At 37.2% G+C, this 16622-nt stretch overlaps 1 protein-coding gene across 1 annotated transcript in view; it reads left to right on the top strand.

The window, feature by feature from the left end:
• TLL1 (tolloid like 1) overlaps positions 1-16622 on the top strand; it is a 196766-nt gene that overhangs the window by 73687 nt on the left and 106457 nt on the right. The window contains exon 3 of the mRNA XM_054031008.1: positions 16483-16593. Coding sequence (XP_053886983.1) covers positions 16483-16593 — 111 coding nt within the window. The remainder of the gene's footprint in view (positions 1-16482; positions 16594-16622) is intronic.

The following is a 16622-nucleotide window of genomic DNA, read 5'->3' as shown; positions in this document are numbered from 1 at the left end:
AGGTTTAGAAGGTCTCACGTCATATTGGATAATATAAGCTTGCATAAGGATAGTATGCTGTAAGCATGAATAGGTTGGAAGGAGCAATCTTCGTAATGATCATAAAAAGATAAAATACAATTTTTGCGCATGATACTACGTAGTCTATATTATGAACAGATTTCACCCACACTTCAGATTTTTGATCCAATTGTTTTGTGATGAGAAAAGTACAATTAAAATGTTTTCTTAAAATGCTAAATAATAAATTGATTTTGGGTGAAAATAATTGTTTGCCTGAATTTACCCAGATTCCCCCGACATTACACAGCTCCAGCATATTATAGCTGATTAACAATGGTGTAACAACAAAATATTAACAAAAATAAGAACGTTCTATTTAATCCTTATCCTTGCATAGAGTAATAGCAGTTTCTTTGACTGTCAGTTTGAGTTGGTGAAATTACTGTCTTTTTTTCTGGACGAAAGAAGAATATCTGTGACTTACATCTTTAGTGGAGCTTGCAACAGCTGCTCTGTCTGTCTTCTAGCTACAGCAGCTGTTTTATGTAGGTGGCAAATGAAAAACACAAAGGTTTGTTTCTACTGTGGATTTTTTCATTCTTTTATTTGCAGCTTATTTTTGAAGACATGGATCTAGTTTGGAATTTCAGTGTCAGAAAAAGTAATTTTAAAAATGATTACATTTTAAAGGATAGAGCTTTGCTCCATGGAGTCAGGTCTCACTCACAAAGGTAAATTTACTCAGATGAGTAACTTTGCAGGATCTGGCCCTAACACTGTTTCCAAGAATGTGAATTTTCAAAAGCAAATAAAAATATGAGTTGTTGTAGCATGTCTATAATATGGGATCGATTGGGGCACTGTGCTATGATGAAATTAACTCTGACAGTCATGATATTTTTACACCTAAGATAGGTAGCTGGTGGACATATTTGAGGAAAATTACAGTATTTTTTTTCACTGTACTGTTGCTTTTGGTATAGCTGTCCCTCCATTTTTACATAAACAGTACACTAGTAATGTGTTTCTGTAGCCTCATTAATATGGATATTTTTATATACACATGAATGGTTTAAATTGGGAGGGTGTCTTGAATCAGTTTGAAAACTGAAGCCGAATATGATTGTAATGGGTTTGGGCCCTTTAGGGTGTCACCTGATGTCATCCCAGTGGGATGCCACTGAGTCAGTTTATTCTGCCAGTCTGGGTCCCCTTTACCTGGCCTTGCTGGGTTAGGCTCACAAGCCTCTTCCAGCCAAGCACGCAGGCAGAGCCGCACCCAGCTGCACAGAGAGACAGAGATCCGTTCTGGAAAGATTCAGCCTTAGGGGCTTGCCCCAACGCTCTGGTGCCCACTCCCTTTAAGGGGTACAAACCCAAAGGTTTTATGAAATTTGCCCCCTCCCTCAATGTGGAGGGAGATGTGCACAATTTCTTTCCCCCCTAGTTATAAATTACTTAAACTGGGTTGTATTATAAACAAGAAATAAGTTATTTATTAACTACTAAAGGTGAATTTTAAGTGAATATAAGAGAACAGATGGAACAAAGCAAATTACTGACCAAATAAAGCAAAACATGCAAGCTAAGCTAAGCTCAATATACTTAAGAAACAGGTTAAAAATGTTGTTTGAGGCTGGTTGCAAAGTTTCTGTGGTTCAGAGTTCTAGTTATATTCCTTTTCAGACTGGATCCCTGTCTCAGTCTGGACTCTCCTTCTCCCTCCCCCCTTTTCCTTCAGGTGGCTTTATCAGTCTTTCTTCTTGGGCAAACAGGCCATGGAGTGGAGGAACCCCGTTTGTCTTCCTCCCCACCTTTAAATAAGATTTACATAAGGTGTGAATCCTTTGTTTCCCAAACTTGACCCCCACCTTCCCTTCCAGTGGAAAGTTACAAGAAGTCTCAGGTAACATTTAGTATTAGGTGAAAAGATCACTTGACTCTGTAGTATCACCGTGTCCATGAGTCAGTGGCAATATGGAGCGTCTGAAGGAAGGCCAAGTCTTTTTATAGTGCACTGTTCTCGCTAATGGGCCATCAGCCCTGTCTGGCTTTTCCATTGTTGTACCTGAAGTGTTAGCAGTGGGCATAACCCAAAGTTGACATTGAAATACGATACATAGTCAATATTCCTAACTTGAGATACAGAAATGATACAGGCATACAAATTGGATAATCGCATTTAGTAAATTATAACCTTTCCAATGATATCTTACAAGACCCATCTTGCATAAAGTACATCTTAGTTATGTCATATTCATATCATAAGCATGTTTTCATAAAGAATATGGAGTGAAATGTCACAGTGATTTCCCACCTGAGGTGTTTATGTGTTTTATGGAGGAGTAGGAATGATGCCATAGTTAAGGCTGGGTTGTGTTTTCACTTAAAGCTGACATTCAACTCCCTCTTTTTGTATGAAAATGCAGTGTAAATGCCCCAAATTTTCACCACACAATATGGATTTTTGGAAACTTTTCAAGTAAATCTGCAGATTTCTCACTTCCAATCAGTTAAAAATTGTCCTTAAGAAAAGTTCACATTTTGAGACTCAAGACTTTTGGATCCTTCTACTTTAAAAGTGGCAGAAAGTAGGAATTCAGAAATGTGTACCTAGTGAAAGTTTGTGGGCAGATTTATGTAATTATTTTGATAATTTGTTCAATTTTCATCATAACCAAATCCTTATGTGCAATGTCTAGTGATGAAGAACAAGGATTATGTTAACTATTTCCATTCTCCAATGTGGCATGCAGAAATCTTTTTGAACAGTTTAGATGAGGAATACAACACTGCCTTTTGTCACATGCTCCCACTAATGTTCCTTGAATCCAAAATTGGCAGTTAGCACAGTGATGTGTATTGGATTTTGCTAGTTCTGGGACATTTGTGTTATGCTGAAGATCTTTGAGAAAAGAATGAAATTTTTTTGGAAGAGTAGGTTCTTAGTGAAAATATTCAGCCTGAATTGGCTGAACCATTGAATGACTAACAGAATCTTTGACACAGTAGCTTGTTCTTTGTTGAACATCCTGTTCTTCACAAAACTGTTCAGCTGATTCAGGAGTGGAGCATTCGTTCCAGTCAAATGTTTTAACTAAGATTCTTGTTTCATCAAAGTAACTTTTGCTTTTTGAAGATCCTGTTCTTTTCTAGTTTACTAAAGAAAAATGAAAAATTGGACAAAAATGAACATTTCAATAATTGTTTTGAGAAAATGGTTTTATGAAAACTTGTATTCAGAATACAACTTTTGTCATGGGAAAAATCTAGTTTAAAAATTTTCAATCAGCTTTCTTTCAATGACTTTAGAAGAGCAATACAATACTTCTGTTACATGTGTCCATGTGAAACTAGGGCTAACACAGTGGAAATAAATGGATTTTTGTAGACCAGCAGCATTTGTGTTGTGCCATAGAGGAAGATCTTCACCAAAGTGGCTACTTTCATAGAGAGCAGGTTCTCATGAAAATGCCTCTTTGTGTAAGTGGAATTCCTGTGTTGGCTGGGCACTTTCACAGAGATCCTGCTTTTTTGTGTGTAAGTAATCAGAGAGCGAGAGTCAGAGACTTCCTTAATTTAAAAAAAATAAAAAGTAGGACATTAATACAACATTGTGTGTCACTTAGGATGGTCTGCACATAACATACTAACACAAAGCATGCCTAATCAAAGAAACAAAGAAATGAAAAGTTAGGGCATCTAGTAGTACATTCCCTTAATCCTCAAACCAGAAACACACATTTTAATGATAGAACCATCACGTTATACCACAGACAATGCACCACAACCTTAACTCTGTCCCAACAGGGACACTAGTCTTCCAGCACCGCTCCACAAATGTGAAGACTTGTAGGAATGAAGGCAATAATGTTTTATGGTGGGAATTTTGGGGAAAGTTGGCATCCCTTCTGGAGCAGAGTTAAGGCTGTGATGAGTTGGGTATAGAGCTGTATTAGTAGTGAAATGTGTACTCTGAGTGAAGGAGGACAAGGATCACTTTAAATTCACTTGCTTATTGAGGTTTTGGTTAGATACATAACCTGTTGTCCAGCCTTAACTGACATACAATACTGTGATTTTTTTGTATTAAAATATCTGTATTTTAATGTATTTAATAATGTTTAACCATGACATAAAAATCTTTCCGCTTTTACCTTTTTTGTCTTTAGAACTTGCCATTTTCTATTATCATTTTTATTAGTTATATTTAACCCTAACTCTTTTGTATTTAAAATAACTTTTAATTCTCACTCCACTTTATTTTTTGCTTTTTTTTATACACCCCAGCCTTGCCTCCAAATTCTGTCCCTTCCACAGCCATCCTTATGGATTAATATTTAGATGTAGAGGAACTTTGGTATACCTGTTGCCCTTCCTCATTCCCTTGAGGTATCAAGAGTTACAAGAATATGATTCTCCTCTCCTCAACAGAGTGCCAGTTGCACTTTTATCTATTTCTTTAGATGTTTGTACATTTTACCTGCTCCGCCTAACAATACTTAATTTTTTATTTGTTTTTTATTCCAATCAACAGTAGTTTAAAAAGAAGAGGAGGGAAAAATAAAAAAATATTAAGTTTCTTGAAGACATAGGAAAGAGTCTTTTTAGCACATTACATTTCAATAGCAATGTAGAATACACTTTGATTTCTCTTGACACATATAGCTGTGGAAGGGTTTATATTTGTTAAAGTTTTAGTTAGCCAGGACCAATGTAGCTAGTTTTAACATATGCTTATGTCCATACATATGAGTCCCAGATATTTTTGTGTCTTGTGCAATGTCAAAAAAAAAAAAAAATTCCCTCCTGTATCTGTACACAGAGTTGACCCTCTGTGCACAGATGCCCCCATTTCAAGTAGAGGTCTCAGCTGCTAATACTGTGACACCATTCTGAAAACTTTTAGAGGCCTTTCCATGTGGTCTGGAATCTTCACTGGGGCAGAGTATGAAGTCCATGGTGTGCTGAGCCTGGGGGCAAAGATAAGGGGGGTGCACATTGCTCCTTCTATGGCTCTGTGGAAATTAGTCCCAAAAGATAATTACTATTTTTCCTGCTTTCCCTCAGCTTGATTTCCCTGGGGGGGAGCTGTGGTCAATGGAAGACTCTGGAAGGATTGCTCTAATGGGTGTCTTCATGGACAGATCCAGCCTTGCGAAGATCTATCAGGTTTGGGGACAGATCACATAGACTGTTCCATGGGGCAGGCAAACCACAGGTATCATAATGGGTTGATGAATTATGTGGGATTTCTTTGAGGCCTTCTACATGGAGATTTCCTGTCTCCACTATCTATCTGCAAAAGGGAACTGATCTGGGCCTTCACTACCATATCATCTTCAGTATTGCCAAGTTTCACAATGTTTATGGTAATTTTAAGGGTTTTCATGAATTTCTGATTTCTACTTTCAAGTTTTTGAAGTTTGATCTTACCAAGTATGGCCACCAACATGCACTGCTTTCAGTGAGATTGAAACCTCAGCAATAGGACCACCATGGTCATTTAATCTATGCAAATTAAAGTGAGGTTGCCCCAAGCAAAGGCCATCACCTCCCATTTTTCCAGTGGTGCAGAAGCTAGATGGTTCTCAGGTAAAATGGTGGCTCTTTAGTTACGATGGGAGGGCCAGGCAGGGGACTGGAGACTGTAGAAGTGCAGAGAATTAGAGGATATGGGCAGGAGGGAGGGGTATGTGTTAGTAAATAAGTTAAAAAGCGGTGAGACAAGAGAATGTGGGGAGCAGGAGACAGATAGATGGAGGTGTAGGGGAATGTGTCATGGCAGAGTGGTAGATAGGAGACTGTGAGGAAAAAGGGAGGGAAATCTGCGAATTAAGTGAATGTAGGTGTGGGTAGGGAACATTAGACTATGAGGGAGAATGAGTGAGGCAGGTGACTATCCTATTTAGGGCAGAAAGGAGATAGACAAAATGGCAGCTCTGTGGACCTCAGGGAACAGGAGAGAGAGAGCACTCTAAATAGTGAACCAGGTGGTCTGCAGATTTGTGCATTTGTACTTAGGGTTGAATGTTGAACCTGAGATGATCACACAAAAATTGGGGGTGGGCAGCTTCCACCTAAAGATGAAAAAAAATCAGGAGGCAAGTGAAAAACAATGTGATTTTAAGCTTGATTTTTTTATAACATAGTTTTCGGGGGTCCAACACATGGTTTTAGAATGCTTTGGCTTGGCATTAATAACTGCATATTAGTAGTAACTGTGAGTAATAATACTTTAGAATGCATTATGTGCAACTGGAAGTGCAGGGTTAAAACTCTAGTTTTATCAGACTGTGTGGCTTTGTTTCACAGATATACAGAAGTATTGTTTTAATGGATTTTACCATGCATTGCACTCTTGATAGGAAAATTACAGATTTGATCCTGAATCCAGTAATTTTAAGAACTAAAATAGCTTTGACTCCACTTCAGGTTTTGTATAACCTTTCCTGATATTCTCTATCAATATTATTGCAAGGAAACTCAGTCTATTAAAGGCCAAGCCATAAAATCTATATCCATTAGCTAAGAAAATTCATTGTTTTGCCACCACTGAAGTTCCAAATGGAAACATTTGTAGTTTGAATGGATTTATAAATAATTTTTAAAATTCAGATCAAATATTAACATTGTTGTGGCTTATTATGCTCATTTGGTTTTGTTCATTTTAATATTTAAACTTCTTCCTTATTGAATTTAAGTAATTTAAACAATTAGGAGGATTAATTCTTGTTTTCAGTGCTTGTTCTACTTTCCCTTTGTTCATGTTTATTACATAAAAACTTCAAAATAAAAATAATAATTAGTTACAATAGGTATTGTACACAAAATACAAAAAGAAAACATCCAAATCCATATCTTCCTCCACCCCAGACTCTTTGTCCTGAGAACTAAAAAGTCAATTTGATATCATAGGCCTCCATGTCAAATGCAATTTTTCTTCTCTCTCTCTTTCTCTCTGTCTCGTTATTTAATTTGCATAGAACATCTCTTGAGATTGTTAGGATCCTTGAGATAAGTTAGGTGCAGAACTGAAGGGAAATGTTCCCACATTGTGTGTGACTTTAAACCAGGGGTGCAGAATAAATATAATCAGTGAATATCATATTCTGTAATGAGTTGAATCAGTTTTGCACACTTAGATCAAAATCCTCTTACCAGTCAGAATCACACTGGGGAGAGTGTACTGTAGAGCAGGTGCTACTGGGTAAGATGGCTCTTGAGGACTAGGTAGGGGTGCACCCTACTGCTCCTTTGAAGTCCTGTGTACCCTGGCTGTTTAGCTAGTAGGCCCAATGCTACAAGATGCAGAGTTCCCTCTACTCCTGCTGTTGGGAGCTGACTGTGCTTAAAACTTTGTCAGATCTGGCCCAGTATTCAGTAGAGAACTAGGGGCCTCATTATGTCCCTAAAACAGCAGATAATTCTCCTAATAGCTCCTCAACAAAGCACTCTTTAATGTTACGCTACAGTCTCTCACAGCTGCTGTGAAGAGGATGAGAGCGCAGCTTCTCGTGCCTTCTACCACCACAACAAAGTTCAGGGTTTTGCCTTTAAGAATGTCTTCTAAAATTTCCTTAAGCCTAACATTGGCATTTCTCAAAAATATTTAGGGATAATCTCTCTTCTCAAAATTCTGCATGTTTTCTCAGAACAAATCATAGTTTATCTTTCAATTTGTGCCCCATTTTCAGTACTGACAACGTAATTTGTTTATAGCCTAATTTGAGAGAGATTTGCTGATGCCTCCATTATGCTGCAATTCCAGCATTTGTAATTCTGTTTTAAGTATAGCTTTCCAAACAGGAGCATTTTTCCACCTGACTGGAAAGTTTGGTTAACACATACAAAAATCAAACTGATGTCTACATTTGCTAAAATATTTGGTGGATCACAGTGAAATACTACAACCCAACCCTCTTAGAGCTGTCCTTGGTAGCTAAGTAAGTCAATTGCAGTGTCACTAAGTATAGTCAGTTTTGGTGTTATTAACTGCTGGGTTTTAGGGTCAAATGCCAACAACCTTTTCTCATCTATACTTTTATTCATGTCAATATTAATACTGTCTGTAATATGCTTTTCTTATTACAAAATGGCTGTGAACATTTATATTTTTCTTTTTATTTAATAGGTAATAAATTGCAAAAATATTAGTATGAATACCAAACAAGTTTCACATCAGATAATTATTTGTATTCAGTTTACATTAAATATTATGTTTGTTTACCTGTTCATAGATCTTAGTGCTGGAGCGGGGTTGTCATGTTTATCTATTTTAACTTCCTGCATAACATAGCCCATAGCATTTCACCAAGTGACTTCTACGCCAAGCCTATAACTTGTGATTGAACTGCAGCATACCTTTTAGAAAAACATTCAGTCTTTGTTTATATAGATATTGATTGGTGTGTGTGCGCATGTACACGTGTACATATGCATGTCAATACACAAAATTTTGTTGGGAACTGTGTGTGGTTTCTACCACACATTCCAACCTTAACTCTCCCCACTTTTTTTCTTCTTCACACATCCCTTTACTAAATAAATCCTCCCCTCTCCCTGCCCCAACACTAGATATTTGTTGTGGATATTTGATGTAATAGTTGATCATGTTGAGGGAAGGTAACTTGGTAAAGAGATGTGCGCAATACAGTAGTAAAAGGAGATAATAAGAGGCTGGCATCCTAGGGAGACAAAATTAAGGTTGTGGTGCATGGTAGTTGTAGTACTGTTACGGTGTGTGTGCCTGTGGATAGAGGAACAGAGGATATGTACGGTTAGGTGGCTTAACATCTCATTTCTTCATTTTTGTGGATTTGAGTCAGGTGTGTGTGTCTGTAGCAATGCTAACTGCACCACTGCATTTTGTATATTAATTTTCTAGGGTTCTTTAAGACTTGATTGATTGATTGGGTGAGAGTGCAGATTGTAGGGATGCAAAAGTGCAACATCATGAGCCCTCTGTGCATAAATGCTTCTCCACTGTGACAGAAAATTGTAGCTCCCAATAGAGATTTTATGTTGGCTTGTCCTCATCAATGAATTTATTGGGGTTTGTCTGAGCCTGTTCTCCATCAATAAGGTTTCTGTACATAGTGCATAAACGATCAGGTACAACGTGAATATTGGCTAAATATGACACTAAATACATTAAAAGTACATATTGCTCTAGAACTAGTCAGGATCTGCTCTCTATTAACTTTTACATAAACAGATCCAATAGCTCTTTCCTAAGCATGGGAGTTTTGATGGACTCATGGATGCTGATTCCGTTAAAAGGTTGTTTATAATGTGATGGCTGAAGTACTTTTTTTCTATTGTATCTATTGTTTCAGATACAAAAAACTTATAATACTTTCTGTAAATTAATTTCAGTGTTAACATTTTCAAATGAAGAGAATAAACTGTAAACAGCAAGTTTAAGATTCCTTTTGTTGTTGTTGTTAACAGAATGGTATGCAAGATAAGAAATTAGATTAATTTGAGATTGCCTCCCAATACAAATACCTCCAAGTCTTCCAGTTTTGTTTTGGTCATTTCAAATGCTTTGTTCCACAGTTTTGGTTTTTTGTTTTGAAGCACTAAATGATCTGATTCTTGTTCATTTCTTGGAGCAAAATTATCAAAGAGAAGGTTATCTTTACAAGGAGTAATAGACACACGTATCCAAACAGGTGAGTCCTGCCAGTAGTTGCAAAAGGAGAATCAACAGAATTCTTAACCGTTTATCTCCTCACCACAAACATATGCACGCAAGGAGTCCTCTGCTTACTCTTACTAAATCAAGTTAGGCATTCTACGAGAAGACAGCACCTGAATTGCATTCTTGAAATATTTTTGGTCCCTAAGAAATTTAAAACTGGGGAGGGATATGTATTCTGCACTGGAACCTCTACTCTTGCATAAAATTCCAAAAATTCATGGTGGCAATATTCTGTTTAGTTTTACTAACTAAGGGATATGTTCCGCTGATTGCTGAGCAAAACTCTAATTGCATTCATTGGGAGTTTTGTTCCAAAAATTAATGGAAGGATATGCTTTCTGTTCATGACACTCCCAACCTTTTTGTCAGAAAAAGGCAATTATCAGGAAGTTGCTCCCTTTATACTTTAAGGAAGCATCAAAAGATGGACAATCCAACAGGGTCGCATTAACCAGATTGGAGACCTGGGACTAATGTTTTTCAGAGGCCCCTTTTTTGTTGTGAACATGCTATTAATGAAAGCAAAAAAGGTACCCCAGCTTCTGACAATTAACAAGTCATGTATATTACTGAACAAATAGCAAAAGAAAATCAGTGGCAATGAACAGTAAGGCATTTGATACGGTCTCGCATGATATTCTTATCGATAAACTAGGCAAATACAAATTAGATGGGGCTACTATAAGGTGGGTGCATAACTGGCTGGATAATCGTACTCAGAGAGTTGTTATTAATGGTTCCCAATCCTGCTGGAAAGGCGTAACGAGTGGGGTACCACAGGGGTCTGTTTTGGGACCGGCTCTGTTCAATATCTTCATCAACGACTTAGATATTGGCATAGAAAGTACGCTTATTAAGTTTGCGGATGATACCAAACTGGGAGGGATTGCAACTACTTTGGAGGACAGGGTCATAATTCAAAATGATCTGGACAAATTGGAGAAATGGTCTGAGTTAAACAGGATGAAGTTTAACAAAGACAAATGCAAAGTGCTCCACTTAGGAAGGAAAAATCAATTTCACACATACAGAATGGGAAAAGACTGTCTAGGAAGGAGTACGGCAGAAAGGGATCTAGGGGTTATAGTGGACCACAAGCTAAATATGAGTCAACAGTGTGATGCTGTTGCAAAAAAAGCAAACATGATTCTGGGATGCATTAACAGGTGTGTTGTGAGCAAGACACGAGAAGTCATTCTTCCGCTCTACTCTGCTCTGGTTAGGCCTCAGCTGGAGTATTGTGTCCAGTTCTAGGCGCCGCATTTTAAAAAAGATGTGGAGAAACTGGAAAGGGTCCAAAGAAGAGCAACAAGAATGATTAAAGGTCTTGAGAACATGACCTATGAAGGAAGGCTGAAAGAATTGGGTTTGTTTAGTTTGGAAAAGAGAAGACTGAGAGGGGACATGATAGCAGTTTTCAGGTATATAAAAGGGTGTCATAAGGAGGAGGGAGAGAACTTGTTCACCTTAGCCTCTAAAGATAGAACCAGAAACAATGGGTTTAAACTGCAGCAAGGGAGGTCTAGATTGGACATTAGGAAAAAGTTCCTAACTGTCAGGGTGGTTAAACACTGGAACAAATTGCCTAGGGAGGTTGTGGAATCTCCGTCTCTGGAGATATTTAAGAGTAGGTTAGATAAATATCTATTAGGGATGGTCTAGGCAGTATTTGGTCCTGCCATGCGGGCAGGGGACTGGACTCGATGACCTCTCGAGGTCCCTTCCAGTCCTAGAATCTATGAATCTATGAAAAACAGGTTATATAGTAATTGGCTAAACATAAAAAGTTACGAGTCAGATGAAATGCTGAGTGTTTAAACTGGCATCCTGCAAGCATTAAGTGCTACAAATGTTAGTGTATCCTCAAACAGTGTCGGAAGTAAGTCCCATTAAGCTTTGTTTCTACCATAGTTGACAGAAAATTATTTTTTATTAAAGCAAGCTTCAAGAATGCTCATCTGCTTCACAGTTAGCAATGGTACAGTCAAATACAATCTCAATGCAATGAAAATATTCAGAAAGACATCACATAGATCTTTGTCATGCAAAAATGTAATGATTCAAGTAGTACTCTTATCCTGCATGTCACAATATCTTATAAATGCTGAAAATTGATAAATTTTGGCGAAATGCTAAGGCTCTAGTTCATTTAGGTAAGTGCTAAGCTATGCCTGAGTGAATCTTTTTTATTTCCTCTTCACTTTGTACTTGATCAATAGATGTGCTGGATTATCTACAAGGTATAGCTTCCTTACAATAGTCACTTATTTTTACTTCTGAACTTAGCTTGTCAAGGACAAGGTATAGCACTCAACCTCAAATGTCCTTCTTTCTCAAAATATAGTGTGATTTTTGCTTTACAGTACATTTGTATTCTTCATGGTTGGACTCATCAACATCACTTCCCAATTTTTTTTTTGCTTCCTCCTCAAAATAATCAAACTGAGACTGTAAGCTTGTAACAAACTCTTCCAAGGAAGTCGGTAAATCAGCAGCAACAAACTGGCTTTTGAAACTTTATGCTAGTTTTGTCAAACCTTTCTAGTGTCACATTCCCCACGATACTCATAAATACAGTTTCCAGTTGGCACATTTTCTTGTATAATAGTTGTGCTTCACTTCGAGTTTCATGGTTTTTCTTGGCGTTGTCCATTCCTTCTTTCAAACAATGTTGAATGCCCTCATAGTTCACTACAGTTGTTTTACAAGATTCAGCATGATAGCATCTCATATCTGACAGGGTTTTTTTGGACTAGGAGAGCTTCTTGTTCACTCTAGGTAAGATTGTTACACAGAAGCTGCCATTGCCTGGGGGATGACACACAAAAAAAAGTTTCTGAAGAAAACTAAAACGTTGGATTGCAAGAATCAGTACTGTGAGTTTCAGAGAATAAGCTGTGCATGTCACATACACAGCTACTGAGTTTAGTCTTTTGATCTGAACTTGAAGACCTTCATACTTTCCAGACATGTTACTTGCATTATCATATGACTGACCTCTGCAGTTCTCAATAGCAGTGTTGTTTGTGTCCAATAAAGACTTCATAGTCTGGAAAAGTGACTTTCTTTTATGGCTTTAAATTGTTGTAAACCCAGGGAAATGCTCATATGTGGCACCATGTAAACAATATTTTAAAATGATTGGTAACTGATCAACATGAGCGATATCAGGAGCTGAGTCTACTATCAAAGAGTAGTATTTTGCCTGTTTGACTAGATTTACAATGAATTCCAAAACTTTACATCCCATTTGCTCAGTAAAGTCATCACAGATGGTTTTCAGCGTGTAGGACGGGTGACATTTCCCTTTGTTTCCATAGCATTTGATATGCTCACTTAGAAATGGGTCAAATTCAGCAATAGCTTCAAGAATACTTACATAATTTCCATTCAGAGGCGAACTGATGATAACTTCCTCCCTTCCTCTAAAAGCTAAACTGTGTTCAGTGAGAAGCTCAACAACTGTCACAGTATGCCTTAAAACTTCCTTCCAGAAAGCAGTTTGCATTAGAAGCAACTGTACGATCTTTCTGTCAATGTGATTCCTGTCTTGCAACTGTGGTAGTCATGCTACCATGGCATTGCAATGTTCCATGCTTTTTGCATGAGAGCAAGTCTTCTCCTGCTTTTTTCCAGTCAGAAATGTCTGGGGTCATGAAGGTGCTAAGATTGTTAGGTGATGAAAAGCCTTGCAGGCGAAACAATACTGTTCCTGTGGATTTAGAATACAATAATCAACCAATGCCTCTGATAACATTTGGTAGTTTTCATTCAAAAACAAGAGGTGGGTGAGAGATACCATTTCTTAAGTTTGTGCTCCCACTTGGAAGCTATACATTTGTCACTGAAATTCTGAAAATGGAACAGACCTTAGTCAATACACTGGGTATGAAACTTCTCCATTATCAAAGAAGGCTGGATTTTGTGCTATGCTAACGGCAAAGTTATCTTCTTTATCACTACTATTCTCTCTGCCTTCTGTATAGAAAGGTGATAGGAAAAGTGTCCTGGAGTTCAGAAACATGTACCTTTCCTTCTGCCCTCTCTGGAGGGAACAAATTCATATCCATATCTTCACTTTGGTTTTCATTTTTTGAGAAGGTCGCTCAGTGTCTTTTGAAGATGATTCTGAAATAATACCAGTAGAGAAATAGTTAGTAAGTTAGAGTAACTTGCTTACAATTTTCTCTCTTTATAATTTAGCTTTCCTTTTTGCTGCTCTGCTTCAAAATTGTCAACCAGACGTCTCATAGAACAATACTAAACAAGTACTTTGCATTGCTGTCATTAGCAGGTGGCAATTATTGCTGCCAATTAGCACCCTTGTCACTAGCAACTGAAAGTCTGAAAAAAATTAAATATGAACTGTGAAAGCTTAGGAAACTGGTACAAAATTAGTATCAGGGGGCATCAGTGATTTTTTTTCTCTTCTTTTTAGTGTTAGCACAAATATGATCAAAATCTCCCTTGTATTTCCTGGCTCTGCCATAGACCTCCTACGCAGCCTCAGCTAATCACATAATCTCTTTGTGCTTCAGTTTCCCATCTGTAACACTGAGACTGCAATAGTGAATCCCAGTCACAGGAAACAGGTCACTGGTAAAATGATGTCTGTCCATAATATGTACTACTGATGAGGTGAACTGGAAGGGATAATGTTTCTGCTGAATCAGTGCCTCTTAGGAGGAAGATGTTAAAAGGATATATAGAGAGAGTGACTGAATAGTTCAAAGGTATTTGGAATGCCCTCAAATACACAAATTTGTTTCTAAAAGGCTATTATTTTATGTAATAAATAAAACTGTTCAAGTTTAAAAATACATTACGCATAAGGTTCTAAAACATTTTGTTTTAAAATGAATGAGTTCATTTGCACCCTGTAGTGTAGATATTCTGGGATTTTTTCCCTAAAGAATAAAAGAAGCAATTTACTACGCTTACAAAACTGGCAAGATGAGGCTTGTACTTCAGCTCCTAATTTTGAACCAAGTACTATAAATAAAAATGGTTTATAACTCTGGAGTTATTTCACCTCCTACTTAGTATTGTCTGGCTCTCTGCCCTTTATTATTTATTTTTTTACTGATTTTTAGCTATTTTTTAATATGTAAAGTACTCAACCTTTGTAAAATGTGTATCAAATTATGCTGGTTACTCTATGTGGCCATTCCAGTTACAAAAAATAGTGAAGTTATTTTCAATGTGATTTGTTTTTCCTAGTAGCCTTGGGTTCAAGAGTGAGTGCTATGGATATAGGGAATGGGTATGCACTGCACAGGAGTTCCCCAGCAAAGACACCCTACAAATAATGACTTCTATGATGCAAACTTGATTAAATAACAGCTAACAAAACATCAATAAATAAAAGAAAATGTAATCTTTACAGCAAGCAAAAGCCAGAAAGGGTTTCATCTAGGGGAATTACATGGTTAGAGTAATAGGAAAGGAAAGCATTAACAAAAACATTTTGCATGGATTTGAATGAACATATAGGGACACCAGAGATGAAGTATTGCAGTGGATGAAGTGTGGACAAGGGTTTCAGTTGTGGGAAAAGAGAGGAAAGGATTTACTGTGGAAACTGTATAAAGGAACAACCAACTGAAATTGGTGACATCCTGTACATAGGGCGAGAGGAGTAGGAAGAGTTGAACATGACACGGACTGTTTGCCTGGGACACAGGGTGGATAATGGAGTTATTGTCAGAGATGGTGGAGGCTGGGAAAAGGAAGAATTTGGGGAAAAGATCATAAACAATAACTTCAGCCAATGCAAATTGGCAAAGCTCTATTGACAGTTGAGCGTCTGGCCTGCTGAGTTTAGCTTTTGCCACAAGCTTGAGTTGGACTTTAGTTTTGCATCTATTTTTGCTGATATTTCATCCTGAAGAGAGGGAGAGATTGGGCTAAAGACAGATGAGCATGCATCTAGTTTACTCAGCTTTAGCTGTTCAAAGCTCCTGGCCCTTTGGTTTGGATCAGCAAAGGGATGACAATTTAAGATATATGAGATCATACAAGTGTACAGAGGAAAGAAGAAGAGACCAAGAACAAAAACCTGAGAGAATGCTACTGAGATTAGGAAAAGTAGAAGGGAAGAGCCACCAAAGCAGAAGCTAACAGAGAGGTAGGAAGAAAACCAGGAGATTATAAAGCCATGAAAGCCAGAGTAGCCAGAGAACACAAAATGTGGGATTAAACCATGTAAAGGAAATATATTGGTCAAGCAGGAGGATAATGGGAAAGAAAACTTTTTATCTTCGTGAAACAGATAAACAATCTGATGAATATATATAACACGTTATAAAATATGCACTAAACATATTAAAGACAAACTAGTCTTTTCTGTCTTCATTTTCCAGGCTATATTATATTATGGGCTGTATCTTTGTGAAATTCCTGTTTTGATGGACTTCATATTAAAAAAAAAAACTTTAATTCCCTGTTTTATTTTTCTTTATTGTGTGTGTATAGAGGAAAAAATAGAAGGATTTGTTTAAGATTCATGTTTGTATGATTGCATGTATTCAATTCAACAGCAAAATTAAAATGTCCATAAAATAAATAAATAACGCTAAAGGGATATTAAAGGTAAATGGGGAAATATTGGAGTGGATTAAAATGCATGTTCCCGAGGTTTTTATGAACTAGTCAACATTATAAAATCTGGGTATATATCTTTTCATGAGCTGTGACATCACAATGTATTCTTCAGATTGGTTTTAATGTTTAAGTAAATGGTTTAATTAAATTCTGCTCTCTTTTATTTAAAGCTGTCTTTTGGGGAGATATTGCCTTAGATGATGAAGACTTAAAAATCTTTCAAATTGACAGGACAATTGACCTTACACAGCATTCAAATGAAAGACTTGGACATAACACAGGTATGATGTTAAAGGTGTGACTTTAAAAA

This window comes from Malaclemys terrapin, chromosome 5, assembly GCF_027887155.1.
Source record: "Malaclemys terrapin pileata isolate rMalTer1 chromosome 5, rMalTer1.hap1, whole genome shotgun sequence".
In the NCBI taxonomy this organism is placed as follows: Eukaryota; Metazoa; Chordata; order Testudines; family Emydidae; genus Malaclemys; species Malaclemys terrapin.
The sequence above is the reverse complement of the archived record's forward strand: the minus strand, read 5'-3'. Positions and strand labels throughout refer to the sequence as shown.